Source organism: Pleurodeles waltl, chromosome 2_1 (assembly GCF_031143425.1).
Source record: "Pleurodeles waltl isolate 20211129_DDA chromosome 2_1, aPleWal1.hap1.20221129, whole genome shotgun sequence".
Lineage (NCBI taxonomy): Eukaryota > Metazoa > Chordata > Amphibia > Caudata > Salamandridae > Pleurodeles > Pleurodeles waltl.
Genome location: NC_090438.1, coordinates 88,838,573 through 88,863,595, shown reverse-complemented (window position 1 = coordinate 88,863,595; position 25,023 = coordinate 88,838,573). Strand labels below are relative to the sequence as shown.

Here is a 25,023-nt window from a genome sequence, read left to right as displayed (position 1 = left end):
AGCATGCAGTGCTGTAGTTTCACATGCTTTACATTACCCTGGCATTTCATGTTGGGCTCAAAAGTTTTCAACTTGTTTCTGCTCGAAAAAAGCCTTTCAAGTCACGGGGAATGAAGTGATTCCTCCCATAGTTGGCAACGGGCATGGGCACAGACTCCATTATAGGATTGCTTTCTGCACACAAATAAGAGTAAGTATAGAGTGGTAAGAAGGGCCGTACGGTAACCATGGGTATAGTGCATATAAGAAATAAAATGTTAAAAGGTAAGGATACCTGTAGCTGAGGAGGGCATGTGAATTTACAACAGTACACACTAGGAATAGATGGCAAGAGGGAAGTAACATTCTGTTAATGGAATGTGTGGCTGTAGATGCACATGATATGCACAGACTGAACATCGTAAACGGTGGTCAGCTGGTGGATGTACAGATGTATGAAACAAGTCCTTAATACTGCTTGGCCAACTCTAGCCTGCAGATGTGCTAGGATGGGCACACTGTAATGCTTTGTAAAATTAAGTGGAGTTAACCATGGAGCTGCTTTACAAATGACAGCTATAGGCATATTTCCCAGGAAAGCCATTGTTACACCCTTCTTCCATGTGTAATGGGGCCTAGTAGGTGAGGGGAAGGTTCTTTTGGCTTTAAGACAGCAGGTCTGAATGCATTTTATGATTGATCTGGTTATACCAACCTTTGATATAGGATGACCTTTTTGGTGCTTAGTAAAGGCAAAGTAAAGGTGTTGGGTGTTTCGAAAGGATTTGGTCCTCTCAATGTCATACATTATGGCATGTTTAACATCAAGTGTGTTAAGTATCCTTTTGGCTACCAAGTCTGATTGGGGGGGTGGGGGGGGGGGGGGGGACTGGAAGCACTACAGTTTGGTTGAGATGGAAAGGCAACACAACCTTTGGTAGGAATTTATGGTTAGTCCGGAAAACAAAACAATTGCTGTGAACTTGACAGAAAGGCTCCTCAAGTGTAGGAGTCTGCATTTCACTAGTACACCTTCACAATGAAATAGCTACACGGAAGGCAACCTTCAAAGAGAGAAATTATACACAGCAAGAGTACAGTGGTTCCAACTGAGGTCCCATAAGCCTGGTATGGACAACATTAAGGTTCTAGACTGGGGCTGGTGGAATCCTGGGTGGGATGACCCTCTTCAAGGTCTTCTATGAAAGCTGTGATGACAGTATTCTGAAAGATGAAGAGTTCTCTCCCTATATGTGGCAATGGGAGCTAGATGCAAGTGCATAGAAGGGTAGGATAGTCCTGATGTTTGTACATGAAGCTTATAATGTTCTAGACCACAGGTTTAAGAGGGTCTAGGTGCTTTGATATGCAATAGTGGGCAACTCTTTTCCACCTGGCGGCATAGAAGGCCCATGCAGTGGGTCTGCGGGCTTCCTTTAGGATGTCAATACATTCCAGAGGTAGATCAAGGTAACCAGATTCTAGGACCTCATAGGCCAAACCTCTAGGATGAGAGCTGCCTGGGGTCTGTGTGCTATCTCTGCCTTGGTTCCAGTCTGTTGGGGAGTTTCTTGTGAGGAGTGTTCACTGTTGTCTGGTCAAGGTGGGAGCCACCAGGATGAGAGTAAGTAATGTTTGCCAAAGCTTGCGGAACGTATGGAAGAAGTGGGCGAGAAGTGTAGGCAAATCTCTCCAACCAGTTCATCCATAGAGCATTTCACATGGAGCAAGAGTATGGAAACCTTGGAGGCAACGTTTAGTCATTTTGTGCTTTAACCAGACGAAGCCTGTCTCTGGGACACCCCAACAATACAAGTACGGGAGTCCGATTTGTGGGTGGAGTTCCCACTGGTGTACCAGTTAATGAATCCTGCTGAGAAGGTCTGCAAAGATGTTCCCCACCACTGGGAGGTACTGCACCAAGATATACATCCGAAGGTGGCTCGCCCAATGCCAAATCTTCTGCGTTAGTGACGATGGTTGCAGGGAATGTTTGTGTAAATAGTGTCTGGTAGCCTTGTTGTCTATTCGTATTAGGACTATCTTGCCTTGAATGTCCTGAAAGAATACTTTTGAGAGATATCTGAATAGCTAGAAGTTCTAGATGGTGCATGTGGAGACCTTACTGGTAAGGTTGCTACAGACCCTGGACTGTCATGTCGTTGAGATGCTGCCCCTAGCCTGTGAGTGATGTGTCAGTGGTGATGGTCACTAGAGAAACAGAGTCCATAAAAGGCCGGACCTGCAATATGTTGCTGCTGTCTCAGCACTGCAGAGAGCAATGGGTGGTGGTCCTGAGACCTTCCCAGTGCATGTTACCACTGCACTGAGGGGCACTCCTATAATGGAAGCATGTGCAGTCTGGCATGGGGGACTATGACTAAGCAAGCGACCATCACCCCTATCATCGCTCTGCCTGTTATGTGTTTCAGCTTCAACCATAGTTACAGTTCTCGAGGTGGACTCTGTGCAAGGGTCAGTGTATACCGAAGCACCTTTGTCCCTCTCTTTTTACACATTTAATAAAAATATTACTAAAGCATGATGTGTCATTTACGGACAGCATATTCTGCATTGAAATAGCCACAAACTTTCCTGCTAAGATGCAGTTTTACTGGTCTAACTATATAGCGTATAAACAATCAGTGAAAATTGGGTTTCAGCACAAATATTTATAAATTGCACATCACAAACTAAAGCGTTCAGATTTGTTTTCCTCCTATTAAAATGTTTGTTTCCATCACACAGAACTACAAAAAACATGCTTTCCTGACTACTCAAATGTATTTTAAAATAACTGTACAGTTCATTTACAAGTTGTTTAAATGTTATGTATCAGAAAAAGAACCCAACATCTCACAGCTTTTCATTTCACACTCTTTGTACAGCACGATTATCAGACAGTTCGCATTACAAAAATCTCTAACTTTGCAGTCAAAGAAAAGCAAACACCAGGGTAAAATAAGCAGCAAATTGTAAGATGAGTTAAACTGACATTTGACCTCTGTCTTTAAATGCAGACCAAATGTGACAAGATCAAAACAAATCTGACTCGCGGTAGAGAGTGGGCGAGTAGATTTCCCAAAAGCCTGGAGATTATAGCCCTTGTGGAGGTCAGCCCAGGGGTATTTGACATGACACTGATGCCATTTCCTGAAGGATGCCCGTTCCATCACCCTCTATGCCTCTTTGTTCCCAAGAGTCATTGATGGAAGATGTGTGGAGCAGCAATGGGGAAAGGGCACACCAAGAGTCAGGGATCTGGTCTTCAGGAACAGTCTCCAAAGTACGTCAAGTAAGCAGGAAATGGCTGGCCATTTATGAAAGAAATCTCAGTGATGGGAGTGGAGGATTCGACCACGTGGGTCTGATGCAGCAAACTTCGAACATGTCAAGTCCAGAAGCACCACTGATACACAATCGAACCCGACTGCAGAGAAAAACAATCTAATAATGGAGTTGATGCTCCTGCGCATTGCCAACTAAGGGAGGAGTCACATCATACCCCATGACTCAAAAGACTTCTTCGAACAACAAAAAAAAAAAAAAAAGTTGCAAATATGCAAGTCCAACATTAGAGGGCAGGAGTATGCATAGTAAATGTATCTACAAACAATATGTTACCCATAAAGAAAAAAAAAAATTAAACAGAAAAAAATTGAAAATTGCTTAGCAGTGCGGCCTTTCCTCAGTACAGAAATGTACTGCACGTGTGTTTACGCATAAGGAAAAGAGCTATGTGTAAAAATGCCACATGACCTCTCCATTAGTATGTCTGGGAATGGGAACTAAAGCAGCTTTCCAGGGCAACTACTGGCAATGTGAACTGCATCAAGTAGCAACTCTGAAAAGTAACATCTTAATGACCACTGACTGACCACCACTGTCCACCAGAGGCGGTGAACACCGGGCTATTCCGTCCGTCAGACCCTTAAGCCTCCACTTCTTGCGTCTTGTGTCATCTTGCGTCCTGTTGCCAGTTAGGAGTGTATGAGGTACACTAAAACAACTCACCCGTCTGTGCACTTATTCTCATTATTAGCATTACAATGTACGTATGTAATGATACTTGTTTAGCACCAACCAATCTGTGAAGTATTGGAGAGCTAAACAATGGACAGGTTTTCTAGTTCTACTTTGTGGGACGGTACTGTTCCTCGAAGAGACACATTTCAGTTTTGTTCTAAAGTGATGGATACTCAAACCAACAGAATTAGCAAGAGCAGTTTGATAATTAAATAGAACAGTTTCTGTGAACAGAAGAGGCTTTAATAAATGTCTAAATAAATGTAACACGACAATCTGTACTTTGCAGGATACTTTTAGGGCATTCTGTAAAATTCTCAAACGCAGAACATCTAAAAATTTCAGTAAGGTTAAAACAAGCATTGGCAATGCCAATAAGTGTTGCTTACCTTTAAACACAAGAAGGGACTGATTGGCATTACCAATTCTTGTTTACAATAGTCTCTAGATCAGCATTTCCCAAAGAGTGGGTCGGGTCACAAGCCAAACTTTAGAGGGTCAGGAAAATCTAAGCAAATAAATAAAGATGCCTTTATTTTCTCAATTAATCTTCTCCTATCTGCCGGTGCTTCAAACACCGAGGTCAAATGTCAGGCTACGCCCTCTGATAAATTGCTGCCTAGTCTTCCAAAACGGGGACTGGGTTTACTTTTCCTTCTAGGCGGTAGATTGAGAGGACTTTTTAAAATGAATTATGTGGCAATGTGGCTGGAGTACAGGGAGTGTGAAAGGAGAAGCTGTGGGATGTTGTTTTTTTTCCAACACACAGCAAAATGTAAACACCAGTACATAACTTGAAATCATTTCAGTTATGAAAGCAAAAATGAAGCACATTGTAATTCCGAAGTGTGTTGGAAACAGATTTTAATGGGATCAAAACAAATAGACACTTTACTTGGTGACGCACAGCTGTATTCACAGAAACCCAATTTCCTCACATTATCATTAGTGTGCTATGCAGACCAGTAAAACTGTATGTCTGTGCAAAGATAGTGGCCATTGCAATAGAAAGTGCTGTCAGTAAATGACAATGCGCTACCGCACGATGCTATTACAATAAAAAAAATCGCCCTTCCTGTTCATTAAAGGTAGGTCGGTCGCGAAATGTCATTCTTAAGAGTGGTTTGTGCTTCTAAATTTTTTTAAATTTTTTAATCCTCCACACGTCTGCTGCATTTTTTGTAGCGAACACGAGGTGTCACTGAAAGGCAACAAATGGGTTTTAAAAGCAGGCTCCGTTTGCAACACTACGCTCAGAACGGCGAATCTACTGATAGAGGAAACAAAGGCTAATGTAAACGATCAGACACAGAAAGGGAAAAAAACAACAAACACGAGTAAATCTCTATGTTTTGAGATTTATCTCACTTGTTCCATTTATCCCATTAAGGCGTCTTCATATCCTAATTACTGTGCACTGACATTGCCAATAAGAAGAAAACCAGGGCCAATCTGGAAATATGGCACAGATACTGGTAGCTACTGACATTTTTTTGGTCTCCAAGTAAAAAAAAAAATAAACTGAGTGAGTGTCGGTAACCTCATAATGCACCAGAGCGCCCTACAATTCGGGTCGGGGGATCCTTGCAGAGAGCACAGCGGGATAGGCCAAAAAAGGCATATGGAGTGGGTAGGCAACAGGGGCTAATCAACAAGTGCTGCCGATAGTGTCTGACCATGGCCCCAGATGACTCCAGATCAATATATACATTAACAATAGTATTAGCAGATTGTTTACTATTGTGAATGGGAGAAGATTTCAATTTGCTGCAGTTCACAATTCTAGATTCTACTAGAATAGATCATGAGCAGAGAAAGCTCAGATCTGTGAAACACTCTTAAAAGAGGAATTAGGACTGATAGATAGATACACGGAAACAGTTTATAAGGCTCTAAAAAAGTTACCCATTTTGCAGAAAGACATCAAACTGCATCCCAACTTTTGATATCATAAAATTTCAGAATATTGTTCACATAATACCCAAACTGATTTCAGATCATTCAGCTGTCCAACTTGATATATTATTACATTTAATACACAAGTCCCAGCTAGAGATTCAATAGGGAAGTCCTGTCTAATTTAGAAATTGTTAAGATTAAAGCATGCACTAAAGCACTCTTCCTAGAGATTACAGGCACTGCATCACAAGAGAAATATCAGAGGCTTACGAAGTGACTCTTAGAGGAGATAGTATGGCTTATTTAGCAGACCTAAAGCAATAAGAGAAAAAGCACTGCAGACATTGCAAATCACATTTTAAAAAAAAAGGCTGATTGGAAACTTGCCTATTAGTTTTACCTTGGTGTCCTATCCCTCCCAAGTTATATTTGTTAACTTCTTCTTCAATCTAATAGAAGTATACACGTATAGTGGCCCAAAAAAGCCACCATCTCGAAATCCCAAATAAGTACAAGATCATGTACCACCCAAGACAAAAACAGCTTTTTAGATGCTTAAAGCTATGCAGGCTTCATGCAGAGTCAGGTCTGATCTGTATCTACACAGAAATGACTCATAAAAAGATAAAACGCTGGGAAGATAAGTGTTTTTGCCTAATTGTTTTGCCTCTGGCTCCTTTTCTATACTGTTGGACCTCCCGACAGTTTTCTCTGCTTGTGCCACTCCCCAGCCTTCATTTCCTTGTGTTTCTCCCCGCTCATAGGCGCAGCCTTGTGCCTCTCTGGCTTCGGTGAAGGACTTTTAACCCCTTCCTCACCGTTTTTGTGACTCCTTCATTTTATTTAGCTTGTATATTACAGCACAATGGACAGCTCACCTATTTCTAATGCTGCCATTGAGGAGGAGGAGATTATTAAAGAAAATCTTAATGAATTCATTCAGTCATCGGTTGAACAAGCAGTCTCTGCTTCTTTGGACAAATTATCAAAAACGTTGGAAAATGTTGTTGTAAAATTAGTGTCCAAGACAATTTTGGCCCAATCTGCGGGGGATAGCAGAAAGCGCCCTGGTACTTCAAAAAATAATAAAACGATGCTATTGAGTGGTGAGGGTTCCTCACGCAAGGCAGAGGACGCGGTTCCTCAAAGGCCTCCCTTAAGGGAGGGGTTACTTTCTTCTAACTCATCAAAAAAAATGTGTATCCTAAGTCAAGCATATTACTCCCATAGTAATTTCAAAAAGTTTGGACACTGGCGACGATGAATTGCATGACAATGACCCGGATTCTGATGTTTCCGACAAGGATAATAGACTCTGGGGGTCATTCTGACCCTGGCGGCCGGTGACCGCCAGGGTCACCGACCACGGGAGCACCGCCAACAGGTTGGCGGTGCCCCGTCGAGCATTCTGACCGCGGCGGTTCAGCCGCGGTCAGAAACGGAAAGTCGGCGGTCTCCCGCCGACTTTCCGCTGCTCGGGAGAATCCTCCATGGCTCCGGAGCGCGCTCCGCAGCCATGGGGATTCTGACACCCCCTACCGCCACCCTGTTCCTGGCGGGTCTCCCGCCAGGAACAGGATGGCGGTAGGGGGTGCCGCGGGGCCCCTGGGGGCCCCTGCAGTGCCCATGCCAATGGCATGGGCACTGCAGGGGCCCCCGTAAGAGGGCCCCACAAAGTATTTCAGTGTCTGCAAAGCAGACACTGAAATACGCGACGGGTGCAACAGCACCGGTCGCACCTTCCCACTACGCTGGCTCCATTCGGAGCCGGCGTCCTCGTGGGAAGGTAGATTTGCCCTGGGCTGGCGGGCGGCCTTTTGGCGGTCGCCCGCCAGCCCAGGGCAAATCTCGAAATACCCTCCGCGGTCTTGCGACCGCGGAGCGGTATTTTGTCGGGGGTAGACTGGCGGGCAGCCTCCGCCGCCCGCCAGTCTCGGAATCACCCCCTCGGTCTGTTCTCCTCCTCCTAAAAAAGCAAAAATTGACGCCCTCTTGGCCTCCAAATCATGCAAAGTTACAGACACAGATGGAGAGCCCATGTTTGATCCCAATGATATTCAGCATCTGCACTCTACCGAATGGCTACCCGCAGAACATGTGGCAGAATATTTAACCTCCAGATTACGTACCCCCCTAGACAAACAGGTCAGAGAAAAGCTAAAATCAGAATGTCCCCACCCCTCCCTTCCTTCAAAAATCTCAATGACTCCTATTATTGACACTTGGCTCATTACCTTTTTCCCTAAATTCGGCAAAGACCCACGAAAAGGATTCGACAAGGCCTGGCCCACCTGCCAAGACAAGCTATTGGATGTTGTGGGCCCCTTGTCCCGCATTTTTGATATGGCAGAGGCATCCCGTCTGTATAATGCTAATCTGGACCCTGCTGAACTGTCGTTGTGGGTGCAACAGGCCGTTTGTTTAGTGGGAAATGCTAATTGTGCTATAACCCAGAAACGCAGGAAAGGACTCTTGCTCAAGCTGGACCCTAAGCTGGTCAGTTTGGCAACCTCGGATCCTGGGGTCAAAGAAGAAGGTTTCCTCTTTGGAGATTCATTTATCAAAGAGCTCAGCAAATATGTTGCCACGTTGGCATCTTTAGACAAAGCACAACAATCTTAAAAAAAGATGTTCTCCACTCGAGCTTTTGCCAGGGCCGGCAGAGGCAGGAACCGCTTTGCCGGCCGATCATACAATAATCAAGTTTCCCGTGGTGCTTACTCCAACTCCTACCAAGAGTACAGACCTCAATTTTATCCCCAAAGGAATCGAGGTTTCAGGAACAAGGGCAGCAGATGCTCCAGATTCTCTTCCCAGACCGGTAATTCATAATCTTCTCCTTCCGGTGGGAGGTCATCTTGCATTGTTCCTTCCGAGTGGCGGTCTCTCACAGCAGATCCTCGGGTTTTAAACACTGTCCAAGACTCAGAGCCTTTTCAGTCAAATTTCCCTCATCCTCCCCAGTTCTCGTTGGGAACGAGAAATCTGATTTCCATGGAAATTCAATTGCTTCTCCAAAAACAAGCTGTTGTCCCTTGCCCCTTCGGGCTTTGTCAGTTCAGTCTTTCTAGGCCAGAAGAAAAACAAGAAGATGCGTCCCGTTATCAATCTCAAACTTTTCAACCAATTTGTAGTTTATCGTCATTTCAAGATGGAAACCATCTTACATCTCAGAGACTCTCTTCTACAAGACGACTGGATGGTTTGTTTGGACCTTCAGGATGCTTATCTCACAGTTCCCATGGTTTTTGCAATTCCAATGTCTCGGTCAAACGTATAATTTTTCATCTATCCCTTTCAGTCGGTCTTCCACCTCTTATGAAACCGGCGGTAGCCTCTCTCAGAGCTCGGGGAGTCAGGCTAATTATCTACTTAGACGACATCCTCCTTATGAACCAAAGTCGTTCGACCCTTCTCGCTCACGCTCAATTAACCTGTCCGCTTCTCTCAGATCTAGGCTTCATTATCAACGACGATAAGTCTTCCCTGGTTCCAGTCCAAAGAATCGAGTTCTTAGGTTTCCTAGTGGATTCTGTTTCGGCCACCCTTCTGCCATCAGCAAAGATAAAGTCTATCAAGTCAGAAATACTTCAGACTCTGCGCAGTTTCGCCTTTCCATCAGATTCCTAGCAAGAATAGTAGGCCTTCTACACTCTTCAATCCAGGCCATCTCGTACAGAACTGCAATGTTGGATAGACCATTTAGATGCTTGGAACGGCAGGACAATCTTCGCATTAGCCCCAGATCTTGTGTTAGAATCAGATGTAAGCTGGGTTGGGAAGGCCGGTGTGGGCCAATCTCGACTAGAGGCACATGGTCTCTAGAGAAGTCAAAGTTGCACATAAATTGTTTAGAGATGCTTGCCGGGTCCTTTGCGATCAAAAGCCTTGCAAGAGACAGGATTTGTTGTTCAGTTCTTCTCAGGATGGACAATATTTCAGTGGTTCGTTACATAAACCACTTAGGAGGAACAAAATCCAAATCTTTAGCGGAATTAGCGAAAGGGTTTGGGGATATTTGTCTTCAAAACAAAATTTCAGTCCAAGCAGAGTACTTACCAGGCAATCTCAATTCAGTAGCAGATTGGCAATCTTGACATTTTCGAGACTCAGGCGACTGGAAACTTCATCCCGAAGTCTTCCAATCCATCTTTCTCAAATGGGGGCCTTTTGCATAGATCTCTTCGGTTCTCGTCTCAACTCACATCTTCTGCAGTTTTTCAGTTGGCGTCCGGATCCCTCGGCATTAGCCTTCAATGCTTTTTCTCAAGATTGGTCAACCTCCCTCAACTATGCCTTCTCTTCTTTCATCATATTAGCCAGACTGTTAGCTCAGGTTCGTCGTCAACAAGCTACATTGGTCCTCACTGCTCCTTTTTGGCAGTCCCAAGTATGGTTTCCCACTCTTCTGGAACTTTCAACAGAACCCCCCTTTCTTATTCTCTCCTTTCCGGATTTACTCTCCAACCCCCTCGGCCTTCCTCACAACCTCCATCCTAGACAATCTCCTAATCCTTTCAGCCTTGAAAATATCAGGGAATCCCACTCTTTCCCTCCTATTTCGACAGAGGCTTCAAACCTCATTGAACTTTCCTGGGCTCCAGGAACAAAGAAGGTATACAAATCAGCCTGGTCCCTCTGGCATAGCTGGTGCTTGGGAAAACACGTTGATCCCTTTACAGCAGATGTAACTTTTATAAAATGTTTACTTTTAAGTAGTCTAGCAAATTTATACTTCAATAATAGATGGATTAATTCCATCACCATGGGTATCCTTTTTAAAGGACATGAAACCTTCATCCGTCATTTATGGCATGCTTCGTCACTTGTTCACTCCTCATCCTGAACAGACATGTTTGTCTGAATGGGTTCCAAAGAAGGAGCTCTTTTGGTACCCGTCTTTGGTTCACAGTGAGGAGGATATTGTTGGAACATATATTGTGGGAGCAGATTCTTTTTATAATCAAACTGCCTGTGGAGCAACCTATAATCATTCAAGTGGCATTGGCAAGATTAAACAATGATACAGGATGTGTGGGACTAACAATCTGTCACCTTGTCCACTGGTCAACATATTTCGGCCAACACTCTGATACCTCTCTCAGTATGTGGCCTTTGTCAGGACCTAGGTAGCCCCTAAATCTATTTCAAGTTTGAGATGGGTGTACTGTAGGGACAAATAGGGAGAAAGTAACAGAGATGCACTTGTGGTTGAACATTTTCCTGCAATTATTTATATCCCAGATGGTATGGGTTTCAACCCCATGAGAAGAAAGCAGTTAGGATGCACCCTGTAGTCACACATTCTTCAAGATAAGTTATTTATTTGTCAACTATGGCCGCCTTCCACCTTTAGTATGTAGCATGTGGAGAGTAAAGGAATATCAATATCAACAGGACCAATTTAACACCATGTTTCAAAGTGTTTTGTCAATTTACAGAAGTAAATGGTGAACTCTTTAGCAAGTGCAGTCAGTTTTGCTGACGTAACAGCACTATACCATTGTTACCTTTGCACATTACAGCTTTTCAGCCATACGGAGAGGTGAAGAAGCTACAAAAATCACTGTCATTAAGGCACCGATGAGTTGCACAGTACAGAAGGGGTGGTAAATCCACACCGGCTAAAAACAGTACCATGCATTAAAACAGGATCCCAAGTATCACCTGCATTGCTAGGCATGGATTATGATGGAAGTGTGGATATGCAAACGCTGAAAGAAACCAGGAGAAATACAAGATGGCAATACTTGCCAATGGGGAAGGAAGGGTGATCAAGTGGGAGGGTGATGATCATGTGAGACCGAGAAATCCTTTTCAGGATTTCAAAACAGCTCAGTCTAGCAATGTTGGAAATAGATCATTGCTTCTGGATGGTGGGTCAAAGAACCTCATATCAGCTTAGTTGAAGTGCTGATTTCTGGTGTAGGATGAAAGAACAGCAGTAAGCATGCCGGAAGTAGGTTTCTACTGTGACTATGTTGTGTTTCTAAGGGTGTAGAATGTGTACCCATCAAGGTCTTATTAGATGAGAGTAAGGCACCATCTGAAGATTTTAGGCACATGCCCACAACAAACAGTACATACAACTAATGATGGTGCAAGTTTAATATTTTAAGTAATGAAAAAGTAAAGATGTGAAATGTAATGATACTTTGTACTCCAAAATGTGTGCATCCCAATTTTATGCAAATGATATTGCATTACACACCAACATAGCATGCAGCGCTCCTTTGCTCACTGGCTAAATTTGTAAATACCACCACATACAAGCGTATTTCACATTTTACCCTGTTCGAGGTGTTGCGGTTTGCATGTTAGATCAGGTCTTAATTGGTTTTGGTGTTCCGTGTTGTTAATTGTGGGCTTATGGTAACTGTCGCAGCAGAAGGTTTTAAAGGATGCCAGAGTGGGGCAGAACTTTGGGGTCTGGGGCATTATTTGTACTGTACTTTGGAAGGATGGCACAAACAGAAGCTGTATTAAATTGATTTGGTGTCATAACTGGTGCTTGGTATTGACCCACTGCTGCACTCAAAGCTGATAGTGTTTAGGTACAGATGTGGGTCTTGTTAAAAGGTGAGTGAAAGAAAGATAAAGTCCTCAAATAGTGTGTGGGTCGGAGCTTTTTCAATTAACTGCATTTGATGACAGAGATCGCCTTCAATGTTTAAAAATAACAAAATTCCTGACTGGTGACTGCTGTCGGGCAGTGGGTAAGAAAGTTCAAAATGTCCAACCATAAACTAGGTCCTGGAGCCCCACCCCAAATCTTCTCAGGCAGCCAGACTACTTGCCCAGAATGCACATGATAACCGTGCGGTGTGGTCTGATACTGGGTTGCAACACCACTATTTTAGAAAAATGTAGGCAGTACATGTGGTGGGACTAAAAATTGACTGAAGGAGGTACTTACCTCATTTGCAAGGCGACGCAGGGGAATAGAAACAGTTTTCTGCTTCCTTTCTGTAATCAAGTTCACAAACCTTAGATGGGAAAAGAGAAAATGAAAACCCATAAGTTAACTAGCAGAGCACTGCCAAAGTTATGTTTAAGCTATGTTTCATCATGCAACAAACGCCATACTGATGGGAAGCAAAACTAATATTACTGACCAAGTAGTGTTTGAAATCTTAAAAATGGGACAGAGGCAAGAGTTAGAAAAAAAGATGAATATATGACCCACATTTGATTTAATCCTAGTTGAACAATACATCCTGAGTTGGATCAGTTGCTCCAATGAGTAAAACAAGAGCTGCCACACACTTCAAAATGACAGCTAGGGTTTTGACAACATCTTCAGTCTCTCCTTCTACGTGCACAGTCTGCATTTATATCTTTTGCCAGAGGAATGAATGAGGCAATCTAAAACCTTTTTATAAGCCAGCAAAGTATTACAATTAAGCCAAGTCGAAACAGGCTGGAAAACAAGTATAGGATGAATATACATTAAAAATAAATAATACGTCAAAAAGTACCACACAAGGTAAAGGGCTATAAAAGGGTTATAGTTTTTCCCGGTACGATTTGATATGGAATCCCAGGGCTCTTGCTGTTATGGAAGGAAGTCGAGCTGGCAGGTTATTCCAAGTCTCAAAAGGCTATTTCACAGCTTCTTGTTGCTCCACGTGGTCCGGAAGACAAAAACTCTTGCTTTCAAGGCTGGCTTTATGAGCATAGAAAGTGGTTTCTATGTTCCAACACTGGGCTAGAGATTGACGCTTGGATCTCACACTTTCATAAACCATGCTGAGAAATAATCTTCTGAGATCAACCTTCTCATGTCTGCCTAGGTCGGCGACGGCTAGTCTCAACTAGAGCTACTCTGCTATCTGTTCAATTTTAGGACACCAGACAGGACCCTGAGACAACACTACTGGTAGTACCATGGTCCAGGAAAACAGCTTCATTGTTCCATAATTCTTGATGGGGACTACTTCAAAGAAATAGAAAACATGAACCTGGAAAAAGAATAGTGCCTTCAGGAGCTGCCTGAAGAAGGGCAATCATCAACAACCCCACCCCTACCCTCTGGGAAGAAGGCACACAATGCTGGCCTGCAAGGAACATAGCTTAGTAGCAATGGTGCCAATTACTGCCATTTAGTTTGTCTGGGTGGGCTGTGTTTCCTTCCGAGGGGGACAGTGTCTATTCAGTGGGCATGCTCTGTATGATCAGCTGCATGTACGTGCACCGCCTGTATGTTGCAGCATGCGAGTACAATAATTGATATATGGCAACTGACGTTATGTACGATTACAGTGCCACACCAGCACCATCTGCCTGCAACGTGAAACATTGGGATTCATCTCATGCAATCCGTTCTTAATCTGAGCACTGGACCCAAGAGTCCCAGCAGACACAGATTACTCATTTGTAAGCCTTTCAGGAAGGCCTAAGGTGGTTTTCTGGTGCATGAAAAGGCGATGCTTCACCACGAACAAAATAGTTAATCGCTCAATCCAACTGTGGATTGACTCTAGATAAAGTAAATATTTTATTTTACTGTAAATGTAAACTCTGACAAGAAATGTTTTCTGGCATAAACAAAGTTGCAAACCTTGAGCTGTAATTCATGGTATGATCACATGTGCATTTTCATCCAATGCTGCACTTGTTCAGAAATACAGTTAAGGTTGATCACTGCTGATTTTGAAGTAAAGCAAACAAGCGTTGGCAGAGACAATGGGTTTCGCCTATGCAAGGTCTATTGGCTCTATTGATATTCTTAGACATGTTCCCCAGCAGCACAACTGCGGTGCAACATGACTGAAAATAAAGAAAAAAAGTGCTGTGACAATGATCGCTGACCGGGTCATAGCGTAATTATTTTCTTTATTTTTTAGCCATGTTACACAGCACCCTGTGATGCATGTCAAAAAACATGACCCAACTGGCTTTACAAATGCTTGTTTTATATTGCATTTTCATTTACAGCACATGCAACGTAAATGTTTGTGTTGAAAATGACTCTGCAATTTTAAACAAAATTTTGTAAATGTACTCCTATGTAAATAATTTGCATAGCTGCGAAATTTCCCAGGTCCATGTTTGATGTGCTTTTCCAGTCCAGTTTTTTTTCATTTGAATTCTGGGACTTGTAGTCCTGTTTTATAAAGGAAAGAAGAGGACTACAAGTCCCAGAATTAAAAGAAAAACATGGCTGGAGCAGCTAGCCCCACTGTGGGAAACTTGCAAGGGCTGTCTATGTGCCAAGAATGTCTTATGTGTAGGTGGCGGCATGGAGTACGATTCCAGTTTAAAGAGATTTGTCTGGTTGGGGAGTTCTGCATAGTTTCTAAGCACCTTAGACTTTTTACATTTGCCATTACCGTGCACCAATAGATCCGTTTTTCCCCAGTGCAATCTGGTACTTTTAGTCCTAAATTTATAAGAGGTTGAAATGATGCCACAAACTTTAATACATATGGAATCAGGAATCATTAGAGCTCTGTGCTGTGTAACAGCTTTAATCAGTCAATTAGTGGCAAACAAAGTGCATTCTGGGACTTATACAAGACAAAACAAAATTGGCGGTCGATGCTTAAATTTCGCACATACGCATGAGATGTATGACAAGTAGATTCAAGTTCAGTGAAGTTGTTGTGGGTGCCAACCTGGTAGAACACCCAACCACCACGGGTGTTAATGCACTGATCAAAAAAGAACTGAGCCGTGCTAAAGCAACAACAAAGAATGCCAGGGCACACCAAGAGTAGTCTGAAAATCAGTTCCAATGTGGAAAGAAAAGTCCAAAGTCCAAAGACAGGGTAGAGGTTGACGAGATTTTATTCTTCGCGGACAAAGTACATTCTGCAAACAGCAGAATGTGTTTCGTCACAAGGACTTTTTCAAGGCTGTAGGTCAAGAATCATGAACACAGAATAGTATCATCAAAATATGGTAAAGCATGATGATAAACGATGAACAACCTCTAGCAAGAGTTTACAGAAAAGATAAAGAACGAAAGGTGGAGAAAGATAGGGGAGTCAAAGGAAAATGACTAGAAAAACTATTATAAGAGGGTACAGATGTTGTAGTAAAACGTTTTCAAGGTGCCTTAAAATGAGGAAAAAAATCTCAAGGTAAGTGAGAATATGATACAAGACAATCACCGTGCTCCATGAAAACCAGGATAAATAGCAGGGCACACATTTGTGAGTCGCGGAAGAAAAAACAGAGGTGAGTGGGATCCTAACTATCAAATCAAATCATTAGCATTTATAAAGCGCGCTACTCACCCGTGCGGGTCTCAAGGCGCTATGGACAAAGGGGGTGGTTATCGCTGCTCGAACAGCCAGGTCTTTAGGAGTCTCCGGAAAGCGGAGTGGTCCTGGGTGGTCCTGAGGCTGGTGGGGAGGGAGTTCCAGGTCTTGGCCGCCAGGAAGGAGAAAGATCTCCCACCCGCCGTGGAGCGTCCGATGCGAGGGACGGCGGCGAGTGTGAGGCCAGAGGAGCGGAGGGGGCGGGTGGGGACGTAGAAGTTGAGGCATCTGTTGAGGTATTCCGGTCCCTTGTCGTGGAGGGCTTTGTGTGCGTGGGTGAGAAGTCGGAAGGTGATCCTTTTGCTGACTGGGAGCCAATGCAGGTGTCTCAGGTGTGCGGAGATGTGGCTGTTGCGGGGTACGTCGAGGATGAGGCGGGCTGATTAGAGATTAGAAATGAAACAGCCAATGTGAAAAGTAAAACAAAACAAAGGTCTGCCTATTCATGTAACTGGCAGGCCAGGATGTGAGACCGGCAAGAGAACCAAGTAAAGAGTCATAAATGTTGTGTTTTAGAAAAGACCCGCTACCCACAGCCTTTCATTTCACACAGGTCAGACAGTTCACCTTACAAAATCCTGGAACTCTGCAGTCACAAGGAAAAGTATTTGCATTGAAAGAAGACAAACTGACTTTTGACCTCTGTCTCTTAACACAGAGCAAATGTGACAAGAATAAGATTTAAAGTCATCGTAATTGCTAAGCTAATTCAGTTTCTGTCTGAACAGAACACCTGTTCTTTGTCCACTCACCAGAAGGGGTGAGTAGGTTCTAAAAATAGCTCGACCACATAAAAAAATGACTCGCCAAAGTGAGTAGATTTTTCGAGCCCGGTGATGATTCAATGGCCCTGGTCTGGCTGTGTTTACCTCTTATCATTCTGCAGAGGTGCTCGACACCTGCTATCCCGCAATGGTTCTGGGTTCTTTTTCATCAACCTCTTGTCTCCCTGCTCAGGAGCTCCAGTCTCCAGCATCTTAAAGACATGTTTAGAATTTTCATGGCATAGAAACACAAGAATGATCGGAGGTCGGCTCCAACACTGAGACCATGTTGGAGAGGATGAGTTCCTGTTAATAAGTTAGTCACCAAAATGAACTAAAACACTGGAATACACTCACTGCCTCATGCAGGAAAGAGTATTTTTCTAAAAGTAGAATTATGTTTTATAATACATGTGATAGTAGAAAAGAAAAAAAGAATTGAAAAATAGAAAAACTTCTAAGTAATTTGAAAATACTGTGTTTCTCTTGATTACAGCAGAAACTGCTGGCTCCTTTAATGAATGACAATTTAACACCCTCACAGGTTGGTCTGTTTCCTGGTACTGCAGTATAGGGAAAACTGTAAGGGCAGAGTCAGGTACCAGGTTTTTCTGCTGCTTAACATTCATTTGCGATTTAGTAATCACACCGTCACCATCACAAGCATTTTTTGTTTGTAATATGAACAGCTGTGAAACATACAGCAATTTCTATGAGCCTTGTCTAAAAACATTAACAAAGCCAAGTGGCTTGTTCATTTTTTTTTTTTGTGTGGCGGACGAGAGGGTCTTATAGGGTGGTGCACAGAGCAGGAGGGAGGGAAAGGAAGGTGGAAAGGAAGATGATCAAAGTAACAGGAGGTGGAAGCGGATGTTATATATATTTAAAAAAAAAAAAAGGGGGGGAAGGCAGGAATAGGGTGGGTGGGTTTTTAAAGAACAACAAGTGGGAGGATTTAAAAATAATGGAGATGGGGACTGCAAGACCACAGGGAAGAGAGAGACGGCCTGCCCGTGCACTCCAATGGAGTGCTCGTTCATGAATGTGTAGGAAAAAAAAAAAAACGTACCTGCAGAGCGAGTAGCCAGTGGAAGTACACTGGCCCTAAGCCAGTGGCCGGAAGCTATACTTTGTCCAAGCTCCACACTAAGGAAGGACGGCAAAGTAAGAAGGGAAATGAAAGCGGACGACGTGCAGACAACGTGCTGGCCAATCAGAAGCACGTAAATTAAAGCGGCGCTGGACTCAGCGAATGGTACATTCAGGCAAGTAAGGGGCTGATTCTAAGCACCTTTAAGATTTTTTTTTTTTTAAATACAAGAGATTTTGCAAGTACTGCGCAGGCGAAACCTAAAATCGGAATAACTAGAATTAAAGTTGGACAACAATTTGCCACGTTATTATTGGGTTCCTGCTACAAAAATCCTATATGGTATCCCAAAAATCCAGGTTACATTATGCGAGGTAAAGCAACCCAGCTGCAGCTTATCTTTGCTCAAACCATGGGATGGAGATAAAGCACATCTTTCATGAGCTGCATGCATTTCCATTCTTTTCATTGTCTTACCTCACCAAAGCCAAGCCGTACACCAGGAGAAGTTCGTCCGTCCCAGCGCAATTTGTCACATCCATGATTTTACAGCGAACCAAATCTGCAGTGCATTCCACAGCAAACGGCATGCTACTGCCATAGCTAGGATAGGGATGCAAGTGAAGAATTCAATTAGCAAAAAGCGAGCTTAGAATTGAACTCAAGAGCAAAGAAGCAAATACAATATTTATATTGACATATCCCAACATATCGATGAAGTGGTGCATAGGACTCATTCGTATTAAAATTGAACCTCTGACTGACCCCAGGGTGTCATCTGTGCTTGCTGCATGCTTTGTCCCTCATAATCATCAAGTAGAGTACCTTTGACTTCTTACTGGATGGGTTTATCACCCCATTAACTATAAATAATGAACTTCACTTGAGGGAACATTTCAGTGTATTTACATTCAAAATGTGTGATTCCCAGGTTCATCATCCACAAGAAGTATCAGTGCAACAATTATGATTATTTTTTATTGAATGTAAATAATTATTTTTATAAAAATGCTAAAAAGTTAGGCAAATACGTTTTTTATGAAGGATAGAAAAAGTTATCTAAGAGTAAAAACTTGAACTTCTGAAATCGTAAAGTCATCTGCATATCTCGCTTCACAGAACTTTCCACATTCATAAAAGTGAAATATATTTTAAAGAAAAAAAAAAAATCACAAGATGACTATCACTCATGTCTGGAAGTACAATTATAAATTTCAAGGTTCGCCTGAAAATGTGCTCGTTAGCCCATAAGAAAGGGGTCAGAGAGGTAATAGAAACACAATCCAAAGCATCAGGCATCACCTGGCAGATTTCTGCATCCAATGAAAAACATCAACACCATTCACTTCTGAAAAACATAGTGTACTCTGTGTACATGGACATTAGGCCAGAAATAGATCCCAATACAGTAGACACAATACTTTTACATATTACTATAACTTTGGCTGATATTTTTTAGCACTTTTCAAACCTACTGCAACTAAAAGGGTCTACGTTTACCACAGGGTCAGGAAGAACACTGCACATTACGTTTCATACAGTAATGTGGATAAGAAATTATATTATGTTATGATTTTACGGTTTATCATATTAAGACACATCTGATCATCACTGGTCCTCATCGAGTGCTTAACAGTAGATAAACCTAACCTCATGCGACACATAACATACACAAATTTCAATTTGCCATTAAACATCAACGAAAATCCCACATTCAGTATTAACAATACAAGAAATGAACATTTGCTGCAAGAGTTTCACTCTTTCATATCACCTGGGGGGAACGGACTCTGGCGAAGTTTGAGGGCATTCGATTATGCGCAGCTCTATTTAAGTTCTGCCACAGGATCATAATTTGTTGCGGTCTGGACTTTGACTTGGCCCTTTCAAAATCCAGATACTTTTTTAACCATTCTGTCATAGATATGCGTGTTTTGGATTATTATCAGAAATGGACGTTATGTCTCATTTAAGTAGATTAAGGGCCAAATTGACAGATATGATACCCCATCACAAACATTGCAGATTTCCCATCCATCTTAGTAAAAGTGTATTCAGATCAATGGCAGGTGTAATATCCACCATCTGGAGTAATCTGCCTGCTGTAGTCTAAACAAGGCACTAATTTAGCTATTAAAGATTTTAGACAACATTCCTCATATTAATCATACAAGGATTATTATGCTTGAACCGGAAGAACTATTAACACAGTCTTGCTCTTTGATACAAAACGTTATTTGTAGAAAAATATACTGAGACACCAGAGCAGCAGATTGCTAGTTTGGAACATACATTTTACCAAACTAGAATTTAAATAGTCACTTCAGAAGGCGAGATAGGTATACTATCTGATTTGACAACAATCATAACTATGGCTTCTCTTATGGAAACAAGAGTTTCCCAGCTAGGATGAAATATTCATACAATGAAAGTGTTTGGGAATGTAGATTTTCCTAGTCTATGACGGAAAGTCTTAATTTTATTAAAGACACGGAGGCGAGTATTATGCGTTTCTTTTCTTGCTTTAATTAATGAGCAGCAGTCAAGAAACTACAAATCCCATAAGGCTTAACATCTGTAGCCAATGGGATTAAAAACGTAGTTCAAAACACACATAACCAATAGTAATTACGATATGCCATTATGACGTCACTTGACTGCAAGCAGCCCTCTTTTCTTGCAAATGAAGTCAGTTAACTGTGAACAAAGGGAGTAATAAACAAAGAATAAACAGAGCCATGAGGAAAGCGAAAATATCCGAGAAAAAGTCCAGTAGCTTGCAGAGGCAAGGGCAGTCTGGCCAAACCGACAGGGATGATCCAAATCCTGAAGGAAACAAATTGATTGGATGATCTGACGGGATCTGATTAGGACGTTGTCTGAGTGGTTGAAGCCGAAACTAGAGAAAGGGAGGGATAAACAAAGTTATACAAGAGGTGGGATAATACTCGCCTCCGTGTCTTTAATAAAATTAAGACTTTCCGTCATAGACTAGGAAAATCTACATTTTATGACAAGACCGGAGGCTCCTATTATGCGAGTTTAAAGCATATTAATCACATTCAAAGAAGCATTATCAATCGGTTTGCAATAAAATACTCTAAAAGTATTGTCATTGGACCAATCCGCAGATTTTAGAATATCCTCCAAACGGGATCCCGCCCAAAAAGCTTTGGAAGCCATAGCTCCCCTAGAGGAATGAGCTCCAAACTTGGATACATCAATACCAGCCAAGGACATAATCAGTCTTACCCAACGGGCTAATGTAGCAGAAGAAACAGGATTATGGGGTTTCCTGAAAGATATGAGAAGTTGGGAGGAGGATGTTCTCAAATCTGCGGTCCTATGCTCATAAACTTTGAGACATTGTCCTACACACAATTTTGGTTGAAGCGGAAAATAGGATAAAAGACTGACGACAAATTGGTCTTGGTACGTCTTACAACCGAAAACAGCACACCCGACGGGGTGAATTGACGGTTGGAGACATCCAAAGCCTTAACATCTGATAAACGTTTAATAGAAACTAAACATAATAACATTGTTAATTTAGCAGATAAAAGCTTTAACGATAAACTTGAATTATCTGGTAATGCAATCAAATATTTTAAAACAATATTAACATCCCACAAATGATTGTATTTCGGTAACGGAGGTTTAGAAAATTTTACTCCCTTTAATAATTTACACACCAACGGGTGTTCACCTACTGGTTTCCCGTGAACATGAATATGTTTGGAAGAGATAGCAGATCTGTAAAGATTGATGGTACGAAATGCTTTACCTTTGCTGGCTTCAGAGGCCAAAAAATTTACGACAAAAATTACATCTGCTGAAAAGGGATTAATTTGTCTTCCCACATACCAGCAATCCCATAGAGACCAGGCTGCCTTGTAGGCTTTTTTGGTGCCTGGGGCCCAGGAGTTTGAGATATAATGGGAAGCTTCTGCCGAAATGACAGGGGAAGATTGGGAATCCCTGAAATTTTCCAAGCGGATAGGGTTAGGATATTGTTCAGAAAAAGGGGATGAGAACGGTGAAGCGGGTCTAGTAGCAGATCTGGAAAGGATGGAATTAACAAGGGAAAATCTATTGACAGTTCTAAAAGAGTGGGAACCAAATTTGGGATTGCCAAAACGGGACGATAAGAGAGAGGGAAGCGTGTTGACGTCTGGCCTGAGCCAGAACCCTGTTGATCATTATGAAAGGGGGGAAGGCATAGTTGAGGGAAAGCATCGGATGCCAAGGCTAAGGGATCTGGGCGCCAGCTGTAAAATTGGGGAAGTTGTGTGTTGAGGCGAGATGCAAAGAGGTCTATGGAGAAGGGACCCCATAAGGATTGGATGTTGTGAAACACGGGAGGATGAAGTCTCCAATCGCTGGAATCTCGAAGGTGACGAGAATGCCAATCTGCCACTGTGTTGAGAGCCCCAGGAAGATACTCTGCATGTACCGAAAGATGGTTTCAGAGGCAAAACTCCCAAAAGCTCTTGGCTAGGTCTGCCAAAGGTTTGGATCGTGTGCCCCCAAGATGGTTTATATATCTGACCGCAGATATATTGTCCATCCTGAGCAGGATTGCACAATGTACTTTGTTCTTTGCCAGACTTCTGATTGCAAAGGAGCCTGCAAGCATCTCTAAACAATTGATGTGCAATTTGGACTCCTCGCTTGACCATGTACCCCCAGTCGAGATGGGTCCACAACGGGCTCCCCAGCCTTGATGGCTTGCATCGGATTCCAACACAAGATCTGGGGCTGATGGAAAGATACTTTTCCCGTTCCAAGCATCTAAATGGTCTATCCACCATTGAAGCTCTGTGCGAGACTCTATGTCTAAAGGAACAAGATCGGAATACGAAAGCCCCTTTCTTAGGTGTTGAATCTTCAATCTTTGAAGAGCACGATAGTGTAGGGGACCCGGAAAGATTGCTTGGATGGAGGAGGAGAGAAGACCCACAACTCGGGCTAGACTTCGGAGGGAAATGAGGGAATTTCGGAGAATTTGCAAAATTTCTGATTTTATGGATTTTATTTTTGACGATGGTAGAAGAAGGGTCGCTGAGAGGGAATTGATTTGAAATCCCAGAAACTCTACGCATTGGGAGGGTATAAGAAGGGATTTTTCCCTGTTTATAATGAAACCCAATTGTTCCAACAGAGAGCAAGTCGTTTGTAGTTGGAGTAGGAGAGTCTGAGACGATTGATTTAGGATGAGGATATCGTCTAGATAAATTAATAATCTTATCCCTTGAGCCCTTAGAAAAGCTACCACGGGTTTCATGAGTTTTGTAAAACACCATGGGGCTGACGATAGACCGAAGGGCAGAGAGGTAAAGTGATACATTTTGTCTAACCACTGGAATTGAAGAAATTTTCTGCATTCTGGGTGAACAGGAACGACTAAGTAAGCGTCCTGTAGATCCAATCTGACCATCCAGTCGTTCTGGAGGAGAATGTCTCTGAGATGGAGAATTGTTTCCATTTTGAAATGCCGGTATACAACAAATCGGTTGAAATGTTTTAGATTGATGACTGGACGCATCTTTTTGTTTTTCTTTTGAACAAGAATAATTGGGCTGATAAAACCCGAAGAAAGGGGAAGAGCGGGCGCAATCGCTTGTTTGCATAACAATGTGTCTACCTCTAGGGAAATTAGATGAACCATTTCTGTGGAAAAATGGGGAGGAGGTTGGAAAAAAGTTTGCACCGGAGTAGAATAAAGTTCTATTTTGTAGCCTAGAACTGTGTTTAACACCCAAGCATCTGTTGTTATTGCATGCCAATTTGACAGAAAATGGGAAATACGACCTCCTGTCGGGAAAGAATCGACTAGGAGGCTTACCTGTTGGGTTGGCGGCTCTGGAATGTCTGGCTGGCCTGGCACGGTATCCTCTGCCACGTTGGGGGTAGAACTGAGGTCTGAAGTCCTGCTGATAGGAACTGTAATAACCTCTGGTGCCTTGATTGGTGAATCCGCGGCCGGTAAAGCGACCCCTACCTCTACCGGCCCTGGCAAAAACCCGCTGGTGGAACATTTTTCTCATGGACTGTTGGGCTTTGGTTAATGAGGTGAAAGTAGCAACATATTTGCCGAGGTCCTTTATAAAGGAATCTCCAAAAAGCTGTCCATCTGACTGGAGCTGAGGTTGAACGGTTGCCAAATTTACGAGTTTGGGAACAAGTTTGATCAGTAGACCTTTACGCCTCTCGTGAATGAAGGAAGAATTTGCATTTCCCAACAGGCAAAAACAACGTTGAACCCATAAAGATAACTCTTCTGGGTCGAGGAAGGAACCGTCTAGTCTGGCTGATTCGACAAGATCAAAAATCCTAGTAAGAGGCCCTGTAATGTCTAAGAGTTTGTCCTGACAGGAGGACCAAGCTTTATCCACGCCCTTGCGCGGGTCCTTTCCTTGTTTGGTGAAGAAAGTCAACATTTGTTCATCTATAGTAGGGGTAATAGTGGCTTTGTTAGAGAGTACGGGACGAGGACATTCGGATTTTAATTTAGATCTCGTTTGTTTGTCTAGGGGTGAAAAAAGTTTTTGTGCCACATAACGACCCACATGGTCAGCAGGAAACCACTCAGTAGAATTGGGATGATGAATTTGAGAGGGATCGAACATAGGAAAGCCCTCTGAGTCGAAAAGAGAAGGGGTAGCAGAAATTATTTTTGGTTTCTTTGGAGGAGGAATGGAAAAGGCCTCATCATCGTCTTTGTCAGATAAATATGAATCTGAATCTACATCAGGCATATCTTCGTCTGTATCCTGAATAACTGGGGAGATAACCGGGAGAACATTGCGTTCTTTTGATTTTCGTTTTAAAGAAGATTTTGGAGCCATATTGTTATACTCCTTGGCAGGAGCCTTGTGAGGAACCGCGTCCTCTGGCGTACGTGAGATGGACTCACCTTCCATTTGCGTCCCCATACCTGGCTTTGCTGGCGGACGCGAACTGCTTTCCCCCGCAGTCTGGGCCGATTTGGAAATTAAGT

General features: G+C 42.8%; 1 protein-coding gene across 1 annotated transcript in view; it reads right to left on the bottom strand.

Moving 5' to 3' along the window:
• The window catches only part of LAS1L (LAS1 like ribosome biogenesis factor), a 329,858-nt gene that overhangs the window by 286,279 nt on the left and 18,556 nt on the right, over window positions 1-25,023 (bottom strand). The window contains exons 2-3 of the mRNA XM_069210455.1: window positions 18,501-18,626; window positions 12,821-12,890 (exon numbers count right to left, since the gene is read on the bottom strand). Of these exons, the coding sequence (XP_069066556.1) occupies window positions 12,821-12,890; window positions 18,501-18,626 (196 nt within the window). The remainder of the gene's footprint in view (window positions 1-12,820; window positions 12,891-18,500; window positions 18,627-25,023) is intronic.